General features: G+C 32.9%; 1 protein-coding gene across 1 annotated transcript in view; it reads right to left on the bottom strand.

Annotated features, from left to right (window-relative positions):
- Positions 1 to 26,841, bottom strand: part of mwh (multiple wing hairs) — a 204,123-nt gene that overhangs the window by 36,882 nt on the left and 140,400 nt on the right. The window contains exons 4-5 of the mRNA XM_089638341.1: positions 10,917 to 11,107; positions 10,093 to 10,197 (exon numbers count right to left, since the gene is read on the bottom strand). Coding sequence (XP_089494467.1) covers positions 10,093 to 10,197; positions 10,917 to 11,107 — 296 coding nt within the window. The remainder of the gene's footprint in view (positions 1 to 10,092; positions 10,198 to 10,916; positions 11,108 to 26,841) is intronic.

Here is a 26,841-nt window from a genome sequence, read left to right as displayed (position 1 = left end):
GTGTGGGGATAACGACTTTTTCCTAATACATTGTGATCAGCTATTAAGAATTACATGATTATTAATTTGTACGTGTGTCATGTATTATATACATAATTATTTCGTTTTAAGTACTAATCATTTTGTTTAATAAAGTCAAACCAGTACGAAAGGCCATTAACAATGTTAGACATTTTGTTAACTCCATTCAAAGCAACAAAAACAGAATGACTGGTTCGACAAAACGAGTTGCTAATTGACTAATGAGGATAAAATGTTGATTTATCAATTTATTGAAACACGTTCAACTTGCACAAGGGCTTATATGATCAGCATTGACAGAGAAGATACTAAATTGATAATGTACATTTGCGTAATTATAAATACTTATATCTTAATTTGCAGTGATTGTTTCAATGTTTAATAAAATATCTACGCATTTTCCATTTGTATTCCATGATGGTTGAAGTTTATTTTTCTGGATAATATACAGAAAATTAAAAGAAAAATCATTTGCAATGAATAGGTTACGTGCCAGTTTTATCTGCAGACCGACACTTATTTCATCAGGTGAACTTAGGAAAGCAATAGTTGTTTTTTAATAAGCATGAACTCGGAATGTCACGTCTGAAATACGAAGCATTCGAATGCCTCTTCCCTTACAATGCAAAGCTATTGCGTGTAAACAGTGGTGTCATCCAGTTTCCGTAACGAAGGGTTTCCAAAAAGACAAATTTCCAATCCGTCATTACAACCATGCAGTTATATCTTATAATGTAATTTAATATGTCAACATGCAATAAATTATTAATGTACTCATAATTTTGTTGAAATATTTCACAGTTTGATGAAATCGAAACATATTTATCACAGGTTATGATAGGTATTACCATGACTATACAATTAATATACAAAACTCAGGACTCATATTAAGACCCAAATACGCGTTATTCCACGGAGAAAACATACCACACATGTTTAAAATATTTTTACACATTTAAAAACACTTTACTGACAAGCAAATTTTTCTTTACAAAAAATTCAAAAATAAGTTTTCGGAAACCTTGGAAAACCTCTGGATGACAGCCCTGATTATCCATGTGAACAGTTTAGTATAATGTAAAGCCCTTCCTCCACAGGGATACTCGACGATTCAAGTATCTTGACGACTAACGCTACTTCTGTGCGGATGATTCCACATCCCAATGCTCTATTCAATGTCATTTCCTTTCTTAAAAGTCTTACCTTGGAAGAAACAAGATTAGAAAAAAGAAAACCAACGCCAGTGTTATTCATTTGTTGCTAACACACATATTTGTTTTGGATTCGAATTCTCGTCATAGTTGAGAGTGCACGTTATTTGGCAGATAGCATCAATAATCTTGTGGGAATACCATTAAAAAGTGCAAATTTTATCCCCAAGTTACATATTGTCGTGTGGTGACTCCAAAACAAACCAACGTCATCCCAGGTAAAGGCTTCCTTTCCTCTCTCCCTTCTTATATGTTATATGTCAACACTACAGATCTCATTTATAAAACTATAGTTTCTCCACATTTAGATTATTGCTATACTATGTTATATTTGGCCAATGAAGGAAATTTGAACAAACTATATGTTATACAGATTAGAGCTATGAGATGTATACTGGGAAAAAGCAAATACGCAAGCATTAATCAAATGAGAGAGCAGCTAAATTGGATTCCAATAAAAAAGAGACTGTTATTTAATTTGTTAATTTTTGTGCATAAAATCATGAACAACCAATGCCAAAACATTTTAACGATTAAATTGTTTTAAATAGATATGTTCATAAGTACGAAACCAGAAATGTAAATATAATTAAATTGCCACATATAAAGAAATCAAAATCACAGAACTGCCTAATGTACAAAGGACCAAAGATATATGATAAAATGCCTGAAAGTCTGAAGAATGAATGCATTTAAAAAGAAATGTTATGTTTATTGTGAAAAAATTTACACTTACCAAATGAAATATTATCTTGTTTATATTCAAATGTTGTATAAACTAATTCAATAAATAATAAAATAATAATGCGTTGCAGATTTTTTTATTAATTCGTCGGTGATGATCTCCCGCGACCAGCCAGTCGAAGTCATTACTGTATATATGTAATTCCAGTAACAAAACACTTGACAGCTACAGAAGTCGCGAGTGAAGTCATGAAAGCTATTTTTAGCCTTTGGGTCACGTAATTTCAGTAGCGACATGTACGGAAAAGTAGTTTGCGATGTGAATTCACAACATAAGTACCGGAAACTTGCATATTCCTGTGGAAGAAGGGCCTTAAATTTGTAGAACAGAAGAATTCTTACAGACATAGGTAACATGTTGTAGCACACGTAACACTGCTACAAGGATACAATGACCCCCTGGGAAACAGGATAAGAAGATACGTCTCGCAGATAAACGGCCTTTTAAGGCGATGTGTTGGATGGGAGAAACAGGATGTATGGCACAGGATGGAGGGATCGATACCACTGATAATGGCATACAGCAATGAACCAGTTTCAGGAAGGATGGTAAGCCAGGCTTACTCGGAAAATAATTTGTTAAATGAAAGATTAAAGGCAGTCGATTAACGTGGATTTATTGATTAACGATATAAGTAACGAAATTAATGATTATTTATACTATTCCTACCTAAAAAATCCGTAAAGCACAGGCGTCAGGTGGAAATGATTTCCCTGTTCTACCGATATTTCAATGGAAGACGATCTTCGGCAATGATCGGTTCATTGTTGGGTTGAAAAAAAAATTTAATATTTGTACACAATCGACATTTGTCACATTATGAAAAAGGGTCGTTTCTATGACTCGTTCTTGATTTCAATAGTTCGGCTGTGGGATGGTAGGATTATTATGTTAGTGTATATTTTGTCCTGAGGAGAACGGTTGTTCCAAAACGGTTTTTAGGCGTATGTAAAATAATATACTGCTTCCAAAAAAGTTACTTTGTTTCATTTGGTTATTAAATATTACTTCCTCAACAATTTCAAAATCACGTTCTGGCGTCATTTTGATATAAATAACTTTGTATTTACCACTTTTAAATCAAAGAGGATCAACATGTTTCAGGTTACACATTACGTTATTCTAATATTTCGTCTATTACAACTTCATATAGTTATTAAGGTTGTTACAAAATTGTCAAAATCCAAAAATGTTGCTTAATTTCGTGATTGCTTGTTCTTGTAAATTGGCAATATCCGCTGCCTACAAATATGTTCACCAGGTTAATAATATATCTCGTTATGAATATAATTGCGTGCTTTTTAATGATATGCTGTAATACAAGATAAGCTATAAAAAACTAATTTAAAATTAAATTTACATTCCACGGGTATTTCGAGTTAAGTCAATTATCAACCCGTGGAAACGAATCAATTGAAAATTGTTTAACATAAACAGCTTTTCAAAAGTATGGGCTTCAGATAAATAGTGACTTTACCCACTTAGCCATTATATCGCCGTATTCTGATTTAAAAGTAATCACACGTCTCGGATAAGCACCCAACAAATTCACAAGTATTGCAAAAAAGGAGCAGTAGTCGTTATTAAGTTATATGGGAGATCATTTTTGTAAGGGCTCCGGCAGCATTCTAATATTTTACGTGCTACGATATGCCTCATTCCTTTATCGATGTAATTTATCTAGCAGGTGAAATAAAACTTTTCACATTATCTTTCGAGAAAGGTTTTAAAGCAGTTTTATCTTGTAAATCTTTTGATACCCACGCGTTGAAAAATTAATACAATCGCGCAAAAAACGATTAAATTTTATATGAATATATACTATTTTCATTTTTGCAGTCATGCGAGATTATGTGAAATGTAATGAGCGTCCGTGGTCGAGGAGTAAGGCTTTCGACTAGCAATCCGAAGGTTGCGGGTTTAAATCTCGGCGTGCGCAAGTAAATATAATTTAAAATTAAACAGTAACTTTGTAAACATCACTTATGGGTAAATACTTAATGCCGACCGGGTTTCGCTACAACCGTAGCCTCATCAGGGCAGTATAATACTAAAAATCTAAAAATTAAATTAACATGTGTAGATATCACGGTAGGTGGACAGTCTGAGCTACAGTGGAAGAGGTAGGGATAGTTGGGAGATTGGGAGGCGAGTGTTCTTTGTCAATAGGGAACAATCTGAGTATAGGGCTTTTATTTAGGTTTATTTGGTTGTTGATGACTTTGCTATTGACGTTTATGGCTTTCCTTAACTCTAACGCTTCTAAGTTATCCAACCTAAGACCTATTCCGTTTTTATGTAATAGGCTGACGCCAGTATTTTTGTCGAACGTATGGTTTGTTGCTATGAGGTGATTTGCAAATTCGGAGAATCCATTACTGTTTAAGCATCTTAGGTGTTCTTTGACTCGCGTTTTGATATTACGCGCTGTTTTGCCTATGTAAAACGCGGGACAGTCACTACATTGCAGTGAGTAAATACCTGAGTGATTTAACCGATGTTCTTTGTCTTTAACGTTCATCAAAAATTTACCTATACTATTGTTAGTGTAAAACGCTGGTTTGATATCTGGTGGGAGGTTTTTTATGCTTTTTTGAGAGAAATTATCGATGTACAAAATTCTACGCCATTGTTGAGGTTGATTATTATTAGTTGATATATTATTATTATGAGGGGAGCTGTTAAATAGAAATTTGCTTGTCAATAATCTTTTTAATTTCTTGTTTAGGATGTTATTGACCATATTTGCATTATAGCCATTATTAATCGCGATTTGTTTAATCGTCGCTAATTCTAATAAGAAGTTGGAATTTGATAACGGGACGGTAACTAATCTATGGATCATGGAATGGAAAGCAGAATGTTTGTGGGAGATGGGATGGTTAGATGAATTATTAATAGTTGTATCAGTGTAAGTGGGTTTACGATAGATTTTAAATTCTATTTTATTGTTAATGATTGATAGGGTGAGATCTAAAAAGTTTAAGCTAGAATTAGTTCCTATTTCTATTGTGAATTTAATTTTTGTATGAAAAGAGTTTATTAGTTTTAGGAAGGAATCAAGTTGGCGCTCAGTACCTGTCCAGATACAGAAAACATCATCGACATATCTCTTCCACAATAACACATTCTTTAATAATGGCGATTTACAGTTAAAAATGTTATTCTCTAGATTGTCCATAAATATGTCGGCGATGAGGGGAGAAGTCGGAGCTCCCATTGCCAGGCCATCTGTTTGTTGATAAAAAAGTTCATTGTATTGGAAATAATTTTGACTTAGACAAACATTAAATAGGTGAGAAAGTTCCTTAGAGAAATTATTTGGTAGTTTTGAATTTTGTAATAATTTGAACAATATGCTTTTACTTTCATCTACGGGAATATTTGGAAATAAGTTAACAACATCAAATGAGACTAATTTTGAATTATTCGGAATATGTAGATTTTTCAGTTCATCAATCAAAGTGAATGAGTTCTTAATGGTGAATTTCGGAGCAAACACTTTAGAATTATTAAATACTTCAGTTATAAATGAAGCTGTTTTGAAATTCGGAGAATTACAACTTGACACGACCGGCCTAATAGGTTTGTCGTTTTTATGGATTTTTAAGAAACCATATAATTTAGGGGCCAATGGATTTTTTGTTAGAAATTTTACTTGTTGGTATGAATTGTCTTGAAAGATAGGGGATTTGCATGAATTCAAAGCACTTTTAATGTTATCTAGGTATTTGGTAGTGGGGTCTTTAGGTAGAATGTCAAATTTGTCCGTCTTAATAAAGTCTTGCACTTTGGAATTATAGTCACTTTTATTCATTATAATTATCGTGTTGCCTTTATCAGCCTTTGTTAAAATTAATTGTTCATCCTTTAATTTCTTCCTGATGTTCAGCATAATGGATGTTTCACGATTATAGTTGACTTTAAGTGTAGGAATGAGCTTTTTTATTGTTTCTGCACTTTTGTATAGAGGTGGTCCAGGTTTATTATATAACGCGGTCTCGATGTCCACTGCAACGTTTTCCACTGCACTAATGTAATTCTTTTTATTATAATCTAAGTTGTATTTTAAACCTTTAGATAACAGAGTCAGCTCGTTTGGTTGGAACTGAACTGATGAGAGATTCTGTAACCGGTCGAAGAACTGATGGGTATATTTTACTGGTTCATTGTTATTATTTTTTTTATGTAAAAATAAATGTACATAAAAAAATAATAACAATGAACCAGTAAAATATACCCATCAGTTCTTCGACCGATTACAGAATCTCTCATCAGTTCAGTTCCAACCAAACGAGCTGACTCTGTTATCTAAAGGTTTAAAATACAACTTAGATTATAATAAAAAGAATTACATTAGTGCAGTGGAAAACGTTGCAGTGGACATCGAGACCGCGTTATATAATAAACCTGGACCACCTCTATACAAAAGTGCAGAAACAATAAAAAAGCTAATTCCTACACTTAAAGTCAACTATAATCGTGAAACATCCATTATGCTGAACATCAGGAAGAAATTAAAGGATGAACAATTAATTTTAACAAAGGCTGATAAAGGCAACACGATAATTATAATGAATAAAAGTGACTATAATTCCAAAGTGCAAGACTTTATTAAGACGGACAAATTTGACATTCTACCTAAAGACCCCACTACCAAATACCTAGATAACATTAAAAGTGCTTTGAATTCATGCAAATCCCCTATCTTTCAAGACAATTCATACCAACAAGTAAAATTTCTAACAAAAAATCCATTGGCCCCTAAATTATATGGTTTCTTAAAAATCCATAAAAACGACAAACCTATTAGGCCGGTCGTGTCAAGTTGTAATTCTCCGAATTTCAAAACAGCTTCATTTATAACTGAAGTATTTAATAATTCTAAAGTGTTTGCTCCGAAATTCACCATTAAGAACTCATTCACTTTGATTGATGAACTGAAAAATCTACATATTCCGAATAATTCAAAATTAGTCTCATTTGATGTTGTTAACTTATTTCCAAATATTCCCGTAGATGAAAGTAAAAGCATATTGTTCAAATTATTACAAAATTCAAAACTACCAAATAATTTCTCTAAGGAACTTTCTCACCTATTTAATGTTTGTCTAAGTCAAAATTATTTCCAATACAATGAACTTTTTTATCAACAAACAGATGGCCTGGCAATGGGAGCTCCGACTTCTCCCCTCATCGCCGACATATTTATGGACAATCTAGAGAATAACATTTTTAACTGTAAATCGCCATTATTAAAGAATGTGTTATTGTGGAAGAGATATGTCGATGATGTTTTCTGTATCTGGACAGGTACTGAGCGCCAACTTGATTCCTTCCTAAAACTAATAAACTCTTTTCATACAAAAATTAAATTCACAATAGAAATAGGAACTAATTCTAGCTTAAACTTTTTAGATCTCACCCTATCAATCATTAACAATAAAATAGAATTTAAAATCTATCGTAAACCCACTTACACTGATACAACTATTAATAATTCATCTAACCATCCCATCTCCCACAAACATTCTGCTTTCCATTCCATGATCCATAGATTAGTTACCGTCCCGTTATCAAATTCCAACTTCTTATTAGAATTAGCGACGATTAAACAAATCGCGATTAATAATGGCTATAATGCAAATATGGTCAATAACATCCTAAACAAGAAATTAAAAAGATTATCGACAAGCAAATTTCTATTTAACAGCTCCCCTCATAATAATAATATATCAACTAATAATAATCAACCTCAACAATGGCGTAGAATTTTGTACATCGATAATTTCTCTCAAAAAAGCATAAAAAACCTCCCACCAGATATCAAACCAGCGTTTTACACTAACAATAGTATAGGTAAATTTTTGATGAACGTTAAAGACAAAGAACATCGGTTAAATCACTCAGGTATTTACTCACTGCAATGTAGTGACTGTCCCGCGTTTTACATAGGCAAAACAGCGCGTAATATCAAAACGCGAGTCAAAGAACACCTAAGATGCTTAAACAGTAATGGATTCTCCGAATTTGCAAATCACCTCATAGCAACAAACCATACGTTCGACAAAAATACTGGCGTCAGCCTATTACATAAAAACGGAATAGGTCTTAGGTTGGATAACTTAGAAGCGTTAGAGTTAAGGAAAGCCATAAACGTCAATAGCAAAGTCATCAACAACCAAATAAACCTAAATAAAAGCCCTATACTCAGATTGTTCCCTATTGACAAAGAACACTCGCCTCCCAATCTCCCAACTATCCCTACCTCTTCCACTGTAGCTCAGACTGTCCACCTACCGTGATATCTACACATGTTAATTTAATTTTTAGATTTTTAGTATTATACTGCCCTGATGAGGCTACGGTTGTAGCGAAACCCGGTCGGCATTAAGTATTTACCCATAAGTGATGTTTACAAAGTTACTGTTTAATTTTAAATTATAATGTCACATCACAAAGTAACCGCTTCATATGAAGAAATAAATATAATTTGATTGATTTGTGTTATTTCACAATTTAATTATTTAAATAGTAAAATGTATGTTTTGCGGTACGTTTCAGAGTGGAAGATACTCTCAGTAACGCCCTGGTGAAAGACCACCATTCAGAATTGAAACGTGCTAAAAATGGTTTTAGCCGTATTTGGTGACAAGATCTGAATATCCAGGTATTTCTCCACCGTCCTCTTCCCCGTCTGCTTCCCCTCCCCACTGCCTTTTGCTTCACAACATACATAGTCGCACTGGCTCCAGATGGTTGGGAGCAGTTGGGACTCTTGTGCGGTATTCACACTAAACAATAATTTATAAAATAATTGTTTCGCCTTAATAAATTTGTTATAAAAGGTAATCACTTAATTATTTTTCTAATAGATCAAATCAAATAAGTCTAGATAGTCTGATATTTTTTGTTGTTGTTTTATTGTTTGGGAGTCAATAATTACATTATAACATAATCTGTGGTAGAAGCAACACACAAATAAGAAGATTAAAACAAAATTAAGAAACTAATGAGCTTGGCTCCTACAACGAAATTTTTTAGGAACTAATGAGGTTGGCTTCTACAACGAATTTTTTAAGGAACTAATGAGGTTGGCTTCTACAACGAATTATTTTAAGGAACTAATGAGGTTGGCTTCTACAACGAAATTTTTTAAGGAACTAATGAGGTTGGCTTCTACAACGAATTATTTTAAGGAACTAATGATGTTGGCTTCTACAACGAAATTTCACGTTTTTACACAAATGTATCACATCAATTAGAGCATGTTGAGGACAGAACTTAATTTAATTTAAAAGCTTGTGACATCAGGGTACGTGAATGGCTGTAGAGGACAGAACTTAATTAAATTTAAAAGCTTGTGACATCAGGGTACGTGAATGGCTGTAGAGGACAGAACTTAATTAAATTTAAAAGCTTGTGACATCAGGGTACGTGAATGGCTGTAGAGGACAGAACTTAATTAAATTTAAAAGCTTGTGACATCAGGGTACGTGAATGGCTGTAGAGGACAGAACTTAATTAAATTTAAAAGCTTGTGACATCAGGGTACGTGAATGGCTGTAGAGGACAGAACTTAATTAAATTTAAAAGCTTGTGACATCAGGGTACGTGAATGGCTGTAGAGGACAGAACTTAATTAAATTTAAAAGCTTGTGACATCAGGGTACGTGAATGGCTGTAGAGGACAGAACTTAATTAAATTTAAAAGCTTGTGACATCAGGGTACGTGAATGGCTGTAGAGGACAGAACTTAATTAAATTTAAAAGCTTGTGACATCAGGGTACGTGAATGGCTGTAGAGGACAGAACTTAATTAAATTTAAAAGCTTGTGACATCAGGGTACGTGAATGGCTGTAGAGGACAGAACTTAATTAAATTTAAAAGCTTGTGACATCAGGGTACGTGAATGGCTGTAGAGGACAGAACTTAATTAAATTTAAAAGCTTGTGACATCAGGGTACGTGAATGGCTGTACTGCAGCACTGCCATTCGATTTACGAATTTTACAGAATCGTATAAATACTATTCGGTAATTGACCTAAAGCATTTTAATATTATGCCAAACAATTCACCTCTGCAGCTTAAATTTAATCCAGTATGTATCTTACCTGGGAAAAGCTAAGCGAAGGTCAGCTCTCAGTTTGGTTAGCAATTCGCTAAGGGATCCAAACTGTCGTAGGCTCATCTCTCCACCGGGACTGAGGCAGGGATTTCTGAAAAAAAAAAATTTTTGTCGTAAATATTTACAAATGTTATTTTCTTCGGGGCATTATATTTTCAAAGATTATATTTCTAATACTTTCTTTCTTTGCTTTCAGGGAGTCTAGCACAGTGAAATCGATAACTTTACAATATCGAATGGATAGGCGTAACTACCGATAATGTTTTACCGATTTCCCGAGCATGGTCGCGCTGTTGATAACAAGACCGATATTGATAATGAAATAAATAATAAGTCGACATGCGCTCGCAACACTGGAGGTATTATCTAAAAATTGACATTCCGAAACGTCAAATGTAACACAGAGAAGTAAAAATATTAATAAATTGTCAATGTTGAATTAAAATACTAACCTTAATATACATGGGCGGTCCATGTTTACTTTTTGACATTAAAAGGTAGTTAATTACTTTATTCACAACTTGTTATGTGAATAAATTTGTGAATAGTATAACAAAACATTATAATGAACATAACTTGTTATAATAATAAATAAATGGGGGATTTCATTTTAATTTAATTTAATAATTTGAATTAATAATGTCTTTGATTTTAACCCATGATTTTTGGCTATCCTAAAGGAGACATCGCTTATTATCCAAAAAATCAATGAATCAGCGAATCCTTTTATGATTAGATAGTACCTACGAAATATTGCTCGTCTCACCCAGGATTGGCATCAAACTTCAAAAAAGCCTTAAATATAACTACCTGTAATCCTTATCATTTGCCTGATGCCTGGTTCTCGTGGGTGAGGGGGCCAAGTCCACTTGACTGCCCCGGGGACTGGCACCTGGCGTGGCCCCCGGGGTGGACAGGGTGTGATGGGCGCTCCTGCGGCCCCACTTGCGAAGGGCGGCGGCATAGTCTTCCGGATTGTAGGTGGGCGGCCGTTGTTTTTCCTGGAAATAAAAAAAATATTAATAAAACTTTTGTTATGCAATACAAGCAATATTTTCACCTCTAGTGAGTCCTATCTGACGTTTGTATCTGTGGTGTGCCGACGAATCCACCGTGGATTCGCTAGTGGTTCACTTCACTTTTCTCAGTTTTGTATTATTGTGAAACTTAATGGCATACTTATGTTTTTTTCTCCCAGCAAGGAAATAATGTATTACTATTTTATTTTAGACTCTCGTTTCTCAAGTGAAAATATATCAATTTTCAGTTTAAAATTGTATATGTGTTAAAGTTTAAAATCTTCAAAGTCAATCAAATCATCAAAGATTTTGAAAGTCTATATTTATGTACTATATTTATTTACATTAAAGAGTTATAGTTTTTAAATTTTATTTTGAAGATAACTTATTTTACTTTATGAAAAATATAATAAAACGCAAGAATTGAGTATTTCTTTATAACATTAGATAGGAAAAAATCTCTGAATATAAGTATATAACATATAATATTCTGGTTAAGATAAGACAGATATAAACATTTTTTAAAAATTAATATATATAAAAAATATCTGGTAAGACGGCCTTCGTAGGCTAGCATTACACTTGTAAGTTTTTTCGTAAATTTACGACTTCTAGCCAATGGGCGCATTGGATTTTCAAAATGCAAGATGCCCATTGGCTAGAAGTCGTAAATTTACGAAAAAACTTACAAGTGCAATGCCCAAGGATTAATTGTCGATCAGCGCCATTTTGAATATTTCATATTTAAACGGTAAAACTCTCGGTGTGTTTCAGCTTTTTCCAATTTAAAATTGTCAACAATTGATCACAGTTGGTCACAATTTGGTCAAAGGTTATTTTATTGTCATTAAGGATACTAATTTCAGTTGTGCGTCCGTCTATTTTAATGAAGTTAGATTTGTTTTAAATTTAAGAAGGATTTTCAAAATTTATCACAATTTTTTTTTTTAATTGTCTTTTTCAACAATGGAACTGATGTAAAAAAAATCAGACAAGCGATAAAGAACCTAACTATATTTTATTAAATTATCATCATCAAGCATACTAATTTCGGCTGTGGATCTGTCGGTGATTGTAACTCCAGTTCTAAACTCGGATTTTTTTTGAATGAATGTGTCATTTTCAACATTGGAATTAATTATTTCAAGAATTCAGACCAGCGATATAATACCTACCTATATATTAAAGATTTTTAAATAATCCTTATTTTAAAGGTGGATTTCTTTTATTTAAATTTCTTACGGTTAATCTTAACAAGTAAAGTCAGATTTCGTGATTTTCACGTGTCGGCGCTACTAGCCGATACAAATAATAGAAGCATTTTTAATATCCGATTCCTTTCACACTATTGTTAAATTTGCGAAAGTAGGCGACAGATAAATTCCGTCGCACTGATATGATAGGCCATTGATTAAATCACGACTTACAGAAGTAAATATCAAATAAGGAGCAAACCTGTGAAGAGATCAGTTAGCGACCTACATAGGCTAACCTTGCAAATCTGGTGTTTGCCCCCGGTGCAGTTTCCATTACGGTTATCTCAGGTTTAGCGGACCGTTAACTACTTTCTGCCGAAGAATTAGGTTAGATCTGGACCACGGAGCCAGAAACCAGACTATTGGCTTCGCATGAGTAACGTGAGTTAATATCGTCAAGAATTACTGAAGGTACTATCCATTCATAGAGATAGTTGTCGTAGGTGCAAAATATTTATCTACAACTGAGTTTAACTCGTTTGTCTTGTTATATTTTCCATTGCCGTCCATTAAGTCCAATGTAAATAGGCTAGTCTCACTATAACGCATTGATATGCTATACTATAAGACCTAAGTGACCAGCTTAAGTACGGGGGCTCCATAGAAGCCAGGATCAAGTTAGCCTCTCAGAAGCTGGGCGTACTGTATCTACATATACGAGTACTTTAATGGCACACAACTGATGATTATGTTTAAATCGCAAGTGCGCCCCACTGTTGAATTTGGCAACCACCTCTAATCTGGAGCCTCAACATACATGAAAAGAACTCTTGCAGAAACAGGTGGACCGTTTGATAGATTCCTCTGTCTTATGGTATGCTGTTCTTGTTCTACTAGTATTACATGGAAGATGCTTCGAGGAACCAGCGTCATTGATCTCCTCGGCACCGGTGCATAGTCGGGAAAAACGCCTAACGCGGGCCCAACATATGTACACGATTGACATTTGTCACGTGAGAACGGATCACTTCCATGACTCGTTTTTGAGTTCAACTGCTCGACTGTGGAATGATTGTAATATTATGTTATGGAACGATTTGGTGGCCACTTTGTTATCTCTTTCCTACATCATGGGTCTCTTCAAGACTGATGTTCAATCATTCCTTTTCTCAAAAATATCCTCCTAGAATTTTTCCTAATATGTTGACCTTTTCGGTGGCAGTTTGGTTGTGTATTTTGTTCACTAATCCAAAATTAAGGAGTGGACGAATGAAATATTGTTTATTTTAATTAATTAATTAGGGTTATTTGTAACCAGAAAAAGTTTGTCTTTCTTTGCAAAAAATCTTTAGTACAGCTTTAAACAAATTTGAAGGTCTATTGAATTAAACAATTAACAGCAGAATTACAGAATACCCAGACTGGCAACATCCACACGAAAATACTTATAACAAACGCGTGATGTGTTGAATTTGCGTACAGTTCTGTATTTGCATTCAAATTACCTAGGTCAAACACATATTTTCAACAATATCTTAGCACTTTTACCTATTTTGCATTTTGCGCTCATTTCTTTGTTATCACTATGGCTCATTATATTTTAAAATCTGCCAGTCTTTTCTAAACTTAACAATCATCGAAGTGACCCTGTTTCCAAGGCAGTCAATAAAATGATTCAGTCTTCATCATTGTCTTCTTTAGGACATTATTATAAACACTTTTAAACCAGAGCAGCATGTGTCTCTCATCACGTGATGCTACACTATAACAACGCGTATTATCGAGTTTCTATTTCATTCAAATAATGACTCAATTTATGGTGCACGGTTTAAAGAACGCTAAAGAAATTGATGATTTGAAGAATACTTTTACAAAAAAGCATCGTTCTCCACCTAAAATTAATATTGTTCTCTGCTAATGGAGGTTCAGTGTGCATAACGGGTGTGACAAGGGAGATCGGCCAAATTGGCAAAACAATGATTTCATCACGATTGTGAATTACATCACTAAGTGGTATTGTATGTTCTGGATGGTACATAAAGCACTGAGGTTAAATATATTGAATTGAGACATAAAAACAAAGTGGTAGGTTGTTTTACAAGAAATCATTTAATTCGTCAATTCAGAGTAAACGTGCATACTCTGAATTAACGATGTATGAATTCCCCAGAAGGTATATAATCCTTCTACAAGGAGAAATATTACTAATACTGAATTTTGATTAAGAATCTCTTCAAATTATTCGCAATCCGGTTAGAAACGGGATTGCAGTCCTTTAACGAATGAATTGATAGGTTTCAGTAAAATACTAATGTAGTCTATTATCTGTAATCTATGACAACTTCGTTGTCACGAAGTTGGAACACGTGTTCATAAAAAATCGCATTTCATTATTTTATACTTGCTGACATGTACTCGGGGTTGCTGGGGATTATCCTAGGAGATATACAAATATCATGGCAGATTTTTCTGTAGGCCTTTTTAAGATATACAATTCCGTAGAACATTATTTTGATATATCTCATAAGGTTTAGGCAGCGTTAGCAATTTAAGCGCCCGAAAATAATCTTTTTACGACTTGATTACAAAACATCGACTTTTCTCTACTTTCTAAAAATACAATATGAATGTATTATATATATAAACCTTCCGGGAACAAATACTCTAAATGATAATGAAAATCCTATCAAAATTAGTTGCGAAGTTTAGAAGAACTAAGAGCAAAAACAGACAGACCTGGATAGCGACTTATATTGTATACTATTTAGAGATTATTAAGGCAAATACAGGTGTAGGAACACGTGTTCCCATTTATAAGGAATAATTATTATATATCCGATTTTTAAAAATGAAATATCATTTATAAGGTGCCTTTATTCTTCCTTAGCATTGCACAAAACTTTATAATGAATTTATTCGATTGCTTGATATAAAAGTATTATTTTTTTTGGAGATAAACTTATGTTTACAAGACAAGGTTTTTATGCAAAGCACAGAGGCTAATTTATTTATTCATTTAGAATAACGGCACACGTGTGATTAATGTACATGGTAGTTTTTGACAGTCATAGTGCAATATAGAAAGAAGAAAGAAAGGAAAAATAACTAGATTATATAAGTAAACGAGAAAAAGTATAAACATTAGTATAAAGTTAATGAAAGAAATGAAGTAGAAACAAAAACAAAAAGCCTTTTAAAATTTATAATTAGTACAGCTTTATACATCAATAGAGGCATATTAAAAAAATTAGCTAACATATCATAAGAGTTACCAATGTGGATAAGTTTTCGATGAGTTATATAACAATCTCCCACCTAGTATTAATCAAATTCATTCAATTAATAACTTCATTAAGTTTAGCAAATCTTAGCTCAAGGAATTATCAGAAATATAACTGACTATCATTTTTAAAAAATGTATAAGTCGCTGAAATTTTTTTATCATAAACGTTGTTAAAAATTATTAGAGAGATATTAGGAGATTTTTCAATGTGGATGAGTGTTTCAGGCTAATAATTATTGCTTATAAAATAATTGTTACCCTTTGTGCTATATAAAAAATCTTGTCTTAAACATTAGTTTACCAAAAAAATAATAAATAAACGTTGTTGATCTCATCACTTCCATATCTATATTTATATCTTACATAAAACACATCTTTAAATGTCAAAATTATAGGTAAATAAATGATTAATAAATATATTATTTTAAATTTCCGTTTTTTTTGTTTAGTAGTTGAACTTGAATTATTTATTTATTTAAAAATGCACATCCGGCTAGTCTTTTCGATAAGATTAGTGAACAACTACGTCTTCCTACGCCCGAAACACGATTGATTTAAAGACGTTCATTTGACGTTAATTTAACTCATATTAACGTCATCACGATCGAAAAGTAGGTATAAGAATAAGCCCGTCGTCCCAAGGGTCCTGCAAAGAAAAGTTCGCCATGGTAAGGTACCGGTCTGCAGCACAGAGTGGAACTTTTCTAGGCAGGCATTTGGTTTATGTCGATTGCTTACCGACCCGTGGGAAGACTGGCGAAATCACCTACGCAGTATCGACCATTCATAACAACAGTTTCTTCCTACTTAAAAATCCAAATACAAATAATATCGTGTTCTATTAATTAAACTTGTTAATCAATAAATATACTATAGCCGCCTACACAGAGAACTGGATAGAACCAAAATAGGAGAAAAAATTCAAGGTGTATCACGATAAATGTACACAGTGCCTAGGCATTATGTCTATGTCTATTGTATTTTTAAAGAAAGTTTGCCGGCAGAAATAAATGGTGATTTACGTGGGTTAGCGATGAGTAGAGATAATATTATTTAAATCATGCTTTGATAGATTAATTTTTTATTTACATTAACATATTTTCACGCACTTGTCATATTTAAAAAAAATTATCTGTGTAACATATTTGACAGACGATCTTTATCGTACGAGGAGTCGATATTTAAAAATTTTACCAATTAATATTTAATCTAACATAATCCAAAAATTCAAAGTAAGGCCTTAAAAGAATATTTAAAAAAAATGTAAAAACGAAAATACATAATTACTGTCGTGTTGTATGTTGCTTTGTTTCTTTCTCTCTCCTTTTCTATCACCTGTATTTTTATTCGAGCATAATCTATTTTTACCAATGTGGGTAAGTACCTTCTTCTAAATTCCTACCTTGGCTCTGTGGTTATGTGTATATCCCTGTCTGTTGCTTTTTTGTTTCTTCTTGTTTGTTCCACTTAACCCCCCTTTTTATTTTTGTGTACTGATTGTATGTGAAACTTATAATAATGATATTTTTCTAAACTTATAATGTTGATATCAAAATACCAATATAAAATTGTACCTGTTTACTCCCATCTATGTATTTTAAGTTCTTCTCGTCCTACAATGAGTTTTGTAACTCATCGGTGTTGCTCTAGCACGAAATATAAATAATAAAAAATAAATATTTTTATTCAATTTAATTTGTACAATTGTTTTATGATATTAGAGATTTGAGGTCTAAGTCGTTATAATTATACAGTTTAAAAAATTTATTTGCAGTGACAAAAACCTTTTAAGTGCGTTATAAGATATGAAAACATATCGATCTTTTGATCAACTACATTCAGAAAGTACGTGGCACTCTGCACAGGTGAGTTCATGAACAAACACGTCAGTTCTCTTCATTTTTTTAAATTAACACCACGCAGGAGGCCGTGAAGAAAATAATGTCCCTCGGGGCATATGTCATCTTTTGGGATGCTGTGTGGAGAGTCTTTTTTAAGAAAATAAAAAGGAGGTTCTGAGAATATAAAAGATATAAGGGTTAGGTAGGAATCTAGGGATTAGTGTGTAGAGGAGTGACAAAAATAGAATGTGTATATTCCTAAATCACCAAACCTAGTGAACCACTTGGGGTGACCTAGACACCTGGGGCGGCGGTACCTACACCCGCCTCCCAAATTGGGTAGAAATAAAAAAATAATAGCATTTCCGAGACAAACGTGACATTATTAAACATAACCCTTGTACTAAAATAAATTAATCCAAAAAATATTTTGACTTATGAATGTAAGAATAATAAACACACGTATAAACAAATCCCTCTGAATCATAGAATACAGAAGAACAAAATGTGTTGTTGAAATCATCATTCATATTGTTTTGAAATGTTTCGTTCTTATAAATGCGATTAGCCGATTACCTCCATGAAAGAATTTGCTCTCCGATGGAAAGTTTAGATTTAGATCGCAAAGGCCGGTTTTTTCAAGCTGGGTTTATGATTTTAGAATTTTCTGCTAAAGATATCGTAAGAATTCTAAAAATCCAAGATGGGAATAAACCAATTGATAATACAATTTTTTTTATGCGAATATTTCACGGAAAAAAAATGATTCAGTTAAAAAATTCATAGCATGGCAATTTCCTGATGAAATATTATTCATTCAGAATATATCGAGAATACGTGACTTTTTCATAATAAATATCATGACGGAATGCGACAATATAAGTATGTTAATATCAATGTTTGTATGAACACGTGTTCTGCCGTTCTCATAAAACATTCGCTTTTGACTGATACTTTGTTAGGAATTCGGTCAATTCATTCTTTGAAGGCCTGCAGTCCCGTTTTTAACAAATAACGAAGAAAATTACTTGTTTTTTAAAATAAAATATAAGTTAATCAGTAAGTTTTCTCGTGTACAAACGATGTTTTAATAATCAATTCGCTCCACGCTGTAAGAAATTAGATCCAGAGTGATGAACGTTACTGTGATAGTTCGAGCTACGAGACATAGATGTCTCTAATGTAGATAGATCATAGAGGTTATAGAGTTATCTGATAGATGTCTGTAGTGATAGATCGCTCCTACACGGTAGGTGCGGGAAGTAGTGAGGTTCCGGGCAGTACAAAGATTATAATAAATTTAAAGAGAGGACCTTAACCTCCATGCCATCCTAGACACTAGTTCCTTATAATTATAACAGTTTTTAGCCTAAATAAACGACACGAGATTTGCTGTGATGGAGATTTTACTACTACAGATCCATTCACAACACTTTTCTGTCACGTTTTTAATGTGTTTTTTCAAACATATAATTGAACAGGATATTTTAAATAATTTTTTTGATGCCGCATATTATTTGTCTCAATGAATAACTTGAAGTCACAAACCGCAGTGAAGTGAAAACGACCCACTTGTCTCAGTAATGTCTTTAATTAAAACATAAACTGTTTATGTGTGATTACTGTGTGGGGAATCATTGTTTGCGTTCAATATTGACTCGGAATATTCTCATCACTACAATACTCTTTACCTGTTCTCCAACAGAGCGCAGGAATGGGTCCATCCGAACTAATCTGGGGCAATTCATATACTTGTGCACCTCACGAATACAATCTAAATATTACTTTGAATTCGTTATTATTAAAAGATAATTGCACTTCTCTTCAATTACTTTGATATAATTGCAATAATTTATTGTAAGGTCAAGGCGATTAAATTACTTTTAGAGTAAAAATTAAAATTGTAGAAATCCACGATGAAACAACGAAACCATTAAAGATGGCAATTTGTCCAATGGTAGGTTCATTATACGAGGCTTTTATGGGGTTATTGTAGAAATGAGTTATTTGGGTTTTATGGTGAAAGAATAATAATTATTGAAAATATATTATTTTACAAATAATGCTAATGAAATTATTTAGATATAGTGATACGAATTATCTTGTACCCGAAAAGGTCAAGAATATACATGCGTCTTGATAATGTGACAACAACAATCAATTCAGTTAAAAAACACGTTAATCAAACGCAAATTCTATGATCGCATGAACAACTTTTGCAAATTATTTCTAAACAATACATTATAACTGTTTATTTATTATTACCATACTTTAAACAAAGCCCGAAAATGATACACCCCTGTTGAAAATACATAAAAATATCCAACGTAGCGAACCACTTCGGGTGACCTATGGAAAAAGTGTTGGTTTCCAATAAACGGTTCTCGGGGCGGCGGTACCCATACCCGCCTCTCAAATTGAAGCTGTAATCACATCCCGATTTGTAGTCGACAACTTTTCTCGTATAACACCAACTTTTATCTATCATAAAAATGCTAGCTTTTTTGTTTCTAAAAATCAAAAACATTGTAGAAAAAGACTTAAAACTACAAATTCGATTAAAAATTATAATTTCGGTTGTGATTCTGTCTGTAACTACGGTACAATAAATACTTGAACTTCAATTCAGACAAGCGATAAAGTAGGCACCGAGCATTAATTGATTAATAATCCTACATTAAAAATGTGTGTTTCTTTTGTTAAAATTTTCAACAGATGTCATAATTTTTTAAGTTTACTAACGGTGTTCATTTAAAAGGTAGATTTCAGACAGTCTCTAAAATTGTCAATGTTTGATCGGCAATGATCCTGAGTCAAATATAAATTTTTATATTCTTTAAGTTTCACAAATACTACATTTATAATACCCCGTGATTTTTCACGGGGTTTAAACTAGTATAATAGTGTAATCTATATCTAACAACGATATATTTTGATGATTTTTTTCGTTTACGATTTCAAGTGACCTTTACATTATGAAAACGTGATGTAAAAGCCCGCAGTAAAAAGCAAATGATTATGTTGTATTACGGTCGGTCCAGACCGGTAACAGGCCGGGAGCGAGAACGGTAATGGGGTTCATTTCACAACTTGTAATTTGTGGCCCATTGTTGAATTTTGAAGATCGGCGAAGGCTAACTGTGATCCGCGGTCAGGAGGGAACGAAGATGATACAATGTAATGGTGATACTATAATGCCAAATAACATAATATAAATAAACACAAACTAACCTTCAAAAGTACATCAGAAGAAGGCAGGCATATTATGAACACTTTGAGAAAACCGAAATTTCTTCCATTGTCTTACTTTATCTTCATCTACGTATCTACTCTTAATTTCCGCAACTCATTAATGAGTATAGTACAGTCACTGAGTACACACATCATTTCAACAAACATTTTATGCGCTTTTCCTACTTCGATTTTTGCCCTGTATGAAATATTAATTTTAGACACTGGCAAGATCTTGTTTGTCGCCTCACTGCGACGCACGCGCGTTCCGGCAAACCAGCACAGCGGTTCATATTTAAAGCCCCGGTCGTAATATTGTCTCGAGCGACTTCGGGATGCAAGTGATTCCAGATTCTCCGATTTTGTTAATTCGGTATGTAAATATTGTGTGTTGAATAAAGGTAACATTTGGAAATATATAATCGTTTAATTTAAAACGCATCATTAGCAGAGAGCATTATACGCCCAAACACTTCCGCGATACCGCGAAGCATTCCGTCCAAAATATAGATTGCTTTTAATAATCTAACTAATTTAATTTTAAAGGAGAATGTTTCAAATAAGAAGTTAGCCCAATTTTTTAACAAACTTTTTCGATACTAATGATTAAACATGCTTATTTCCGTTTTGACTCTGTAACTCTGCTTCAATAAACTCTAAGCTTTGAGTTGTACTGAATTTAAGTGTCATTTCCAAAATTGGGATTGATTGTGGGAACAATATAAATAAATATTTTGTATTTTATATAAATTCCAATTTTGGTGATTTTCTCATCTACCTACATTACTAGGCGCATGCCCGTATTATGGTAGTCGTACATGATTTATGTAAGAATAACAAAAAAATATTTTGTTGAAAAAATAAGGGAAAAGGACATGTTATGGTTAAACAAAAGTTCAAAAAAATATATTTTTATAGAAACCATATAGAAATAAAAATTAAACTGATTGATAAAAAAATATTATAAAGAAAATAGAAATAAAAATCAAAATATCAAAAGAAAGATTAAAATATTTTTGTGTATAATCATGTATCCTTAACATCAGTCAAACCTTTGTTTTGTGTTTATTATTTTTATTGAAATTAAAAATAATAATAATGCGTATGTAGTATATTTTCATTCTTTAACTCGCTCCCAACACGAAATTTTGGATGCGCCACTGACTGTCAGTAAATGTGGAAAACAACAACAACCCTATTCAATTGGCTATGATTTTACCAGGTTAAGAAAGTGCGACCTTTTTATCTATGGTCAATATTCTTGCAATTGTCCATCTTCCTTACCCATCCATTATTCTTTAGAAGTTCCACTAAGCTTATCCATCATTATTTTCTTCAACGCCGATTCAACCCATTAACAGCTTTCCTCGGTTCAGAGTTACCGTTGGGGTCTGAGTAGACCTCATACATCCAACATTAGACATAATGTTACACGTTCCGGCCAAGATCCGGTCGAATCGGTATTGAATACCGTTCCGTAATCACAGCGTATCCACTGGAGGGAGATGCGTGATCGAGTTGTGGTGAATATGTAAGTTTTTCCTCAAAATACTAGTTTACTGACAACAATTTGCTAAAGGCAGTCACGATGATAATATGATTTAAGCCAGTGTTCACAAACCCGGTGGTCTGCAGACTAATGTCGGTCCCCGCAAATGTCCTGCCAGTCACTAAAGATTCGGGCGCTATAACAGATTTTCCAACCACCAACTGATATAATATGTATATACAGGGTGTATCGGCACGTCCCTGACAAACTTTAACCTGCTATTCCTTAGAACATTTGGAGTAAAAAATGTTTTTTTTTCAATTATCAAAAAAAAAAACTCCACATTCCGTTACTGTAATAGGCATTGTTTCTCATGTTCAACAGTTGTTTTCAGCAAGCGTGTAAAAAATCGTCCTCGCTCTTTCATACACACTAAATATTATTAAAATGAGACGAATGGTGCTATGCCATTTCGTTGTGATTGTAAAAGCGCGCCAATGTAGGTACGTACGTACATTATTCAACGAAACTCGAATAAAATATTGTCAGATGGGTTTTCAAACTTTAACAAAGGATTAAATATTGGTGACATTTTTTATTAAAAAAAATATTACCGGACAGCAAAGTGCCCATAACATTTCTTACTCCAAATGTGCTAAGGAATAGCTGGTTAAAGTTTGTCGGGTACGTACCGATAAATCCTATATTATAGTTGTCCTGCGTCAAATGTTGGGTCCTCACGCTACCACAATTCAAAGGAGAATTGTATTACAGAGAGTCATTTTTAACTTAATTGACAGCCCTGCCATCGTCGCCACTATTAAATTCCATGTACCGACTAAGAACACAAGACAAAATGGAAAAATTCTTTTGTAATACATACACAACCAACTATCAGATACGCTCACTAACAAGATGCATGATCTAGGTAACATGTTTAGGCAACCAAATTAAGCATAAGCACTTTGTTGAATCCCACAAATTACAGTGGCATTGGTAATGTAGTTTTAGTGATTTGTCTTATATATTTTCTTGTTTAAAATTAAATTGTCAATTCAAAATTTAAGCAAATATTTTACATTTGATATTAAATATATCCATTTCGGTTGTCTGTCATGCGAAAAGTCGTGTGTAATGAACTCAAATTTATTTTAATATTTTCAAGTTTGGAACAAAATTGAAAATTGGATGATTGTGCAAAAACTAGCAATAAAGAAGGTACTTACATTTAATCAGAAAACTAAGTAATTAATAATTCTATATTTCAAATGTGAATTTCTTTAGTTTAAATTTTTGACCAAATCTTTGATTGATGATGGACACTAAAACGCTGTCGGAAACGTTGGCTGAAGAAGGAGGAACCGCAACATGGCATAATAACCCAAAAATAATACACGATATTTTTTAACTCTTCTTATTATAATTATAAATAAAATTGGCAATGTTTTTGAAAGGCAATGTGATCCGAGTTAAATATTTAAGACATGCTTTTAGCTTCACAATCCTAAACTTGGAGCGCCAGTTTGTAAATAAAATAAATCATGGTAACGTTGTCTTACACCATAAAATAAGTGTCTAACCATTAAACCCGCACTTTGCAGTAATTCAGATGGACATCGTTTCCTCTAAGTGACCTCTTTCATCTTCACTAACAAATTGTTACACCATTGGTTTTCGTCGATGGGCTATTCATACTTGACCTATGGAATAGAATTCGATTCAAGAATTTCAATGATAGCACTGGTAGAGACAATCGTTTGTGAAATAATAATTCTAAGAACTGACGATCGATTGACCTTTCGAAAGCTGTTATTTCTTTCCATAGTACTAATTTTCCATATATAGACATGACATCTGCGGTTTCCCCCGGGGTCTATGTCATCTTTGGGGCTGCTGTGTAGAGGGTATTTTAAACATCAAGAGCTTAAATTTTTAACATAAAACTTTTCAAATTTAAGAAAAAAGTACAGTGTGTGGCAAGCCTACGCACGACGTAAGTGAAACTTTTATTATTCTTCTCTCTCTCTTTTCATTTCATTCTCTCTTTTTTTCTGTCTATTGACATATTTATAAGTAGCATATGATAAAAAAAATTAAAAGTTATAAAAATATGGGATTCGAACCCGGGTCCTGCATAACGAGTGTCGAACGCTCTGCCTCTAGGCCGCGGTTATTACGTATTCGACCAAAATATATATGGTAAAAATATCTAAAAGTCGCAGCACGAGAGCATTTTATCAGTTTAAAAAAATATATATTATTAAAAAAATCACAAAAAGAAAAAAAAATAGTTAAAGCGGGGATCGAACCTCGGTTCTTCACGACGACAATCGGGCGCTCTGCCTCTAGACCGCGAAGCTTTGTTTGGAGAGTGACCTAAAGTAGGTATATAATATTGGCTAGGCTCCTATAGCGAAATGATCACGGTTTTTCATGACGGTCATGAGTTGGTTTTACTCCGGTCCTCGAAATTGCATAACGCGCGTAAAGAAGTTTCACTTCAATAAATGTGTTTGGAAAAACTAAATTGATATCATTTCAATATCAAACTATCTATATATAATCTTTGCTATAAATATATAATGAAGAGTGTCTATGGGGGGCGGCGTAGGTGGCTTTATTTTAGTACAAATCTAAAGTTTTGTTGTAAAAATCTATAGTATTAAATACGCTTTTTACAGAGTAATCAATTTTAATCTGAAAAACAAGTCTTATCACGATATTTGTACGCAATTATGTTTTTGCTAAAACTATGGACATCAGTTATACCTTACATATTATAACGAAGCAATTATACAAAGTTATTAATTAGCATTCGGCATCTATAATTTTGAAAAAAACTTGAGTAATCAACGGGTATAAAAAAATATTGCAACTCGTGAATAATTTCCCATGATTTAAGATCAGTCGTTTTGCGAGTCATTTTGCAAATTATATTTGATTTACTTCGCTTACGCCACATCACTGAAGCCATTTAAAGGAGTTAAGTGATTTTATTATTGTAATATTGATATTAAAGTAAGGTTATTACACATATTTCATGTGTGTAATAATATATCATTGTAAGTAATTGAAGGTGCGTGTAAGTTATAAAAACCTTGAAGTTGTTTAGATTGATATGTGGCCAGAGGAATATACATTAACATTTAGCAAAGTAAGTACCTCTGTAATATCCTTTTTTAGTTTCAGTTGGCAATGGAAACTAATTAAACGATTATGTAAAAAATTAACACGTGATGTTTTTGTTCACTAATTCGTTCAGAAATCAAATATTCATTTATTAGGTTGATTTCGTTGAGTTGTGTATTTTTACTTACCTATTTAAACAACACGCCGTTTTGCCACAGGGGTAATCAGAGAATACGAACTACCAAACAACTCGGTCTTGGCATACACTCCTTGCCTCATTCACATTCATACATCGTCTCATAATCTGACTCTTGACATGGCCCGAATCAAGTATCTGATAAAATTGACTATGCCATGTCTTCCTAGGGCGTCCCCGACTTCTGCTACAATCACATTTCGTCATATATTCTCCTTACACTCCTTTCTTTGCTGACTATATAGATGTCATCCGTTTCAGGTAAAAACATGATTTTTTTAAACTGCGCCATCTGTTGGACGAAAAAGCAACACGATCTATTTTTGCTCTTGGTTCACAGACAGACTAAGCCACAGCAATGCGTGTAGCAATGAGGCTGAAGAAAAATTAACTAAAATTGAATATAAATAAAACAAAATTTATGAACATTGGAAAACGAGTAACACCAACAAAAAGAGTCATACTGATAGTTACAATGATAAATGTGAATATATTTATATTCACTGTTAAAAATAGTCCTAAACAGTCTCCAATAAAAAGGAATACAACGCAAACATTGTACCACACGTTAATTACTGTAGCAGTATTATATTCTTTGCCAACGATAGACTAATGAAACAAATGACAATACTACAAAATATATCTTGGAGAATTATATTGAATATAAATTTATATACGAAAATCAAGAAAATGTTTGATGGAGTTAAATACCTTGTTATTTAATCAAATTGTTTGCTTTAATGCTTTATTTTTAATATACAAAATAATAAATGTCCATATTTCAATTGAATTTCTAAGAAAAAGTAAAAAAATTAAATAAGACTCCCCCTCAGAAAAAAACCTGGTGTAAAATTAGAGGAAAATGTAAACAAATTTAAACTAAAATTACAAAAATACGTGATTGTTTGATTACTATAAAATTGTTTATTTTATTGCTTACTATAAAAATTCAAAACACTAAGACCAATGAAACAGATCGGATCTACCCTAAAGTAACTTTATCATAATGTAAATTGAATACTTTTATTCAATCGTTTATGTAGATGTCAAGTCAATTCCCCCCATAAACATGCAATGAAATCGTTTCCAAATAATGTGTTGTTTATGAATTAATGTTGGTTTAATGGAGACCTACGCGTGGTCATCGAAGTGAGAGCATTCTTTATTACTCGGTAACATTGTTACACTTCCGATGGAAATCATTTTATTCATCACTGTAAGTAACAGATTATTTGCTAGTGTTCAAATTACTATAATTTTAATTGGCAAACAACCCCGAAAGAGAAGAATAATCATACGACTTTATCTTTCTTTCTTATGGTTGATGGTACAGTTATATAGGATACGTTGG

This window comes from Hesperophylax consimilis, chromosome 12, assembly GCF_061612785.1.
Source record: "Hesperophylax consimilis isolate HC1 chromosome 12, BYU_Hcon_1.0, whole genome shotgun sequence".
NCBI classification, from domain to species: domain Eukaryota; kingdom Metazoa; phylum Arthropoda; class Insecta; order Trichoptera; family Limnephilidae; genus Hesperophylax; species Hesperophylax consimilis.
Note: the sequence above shows the minus strand (reverse complement) of the source record. Positions and strands in the feature narration are given on the sequence as shown.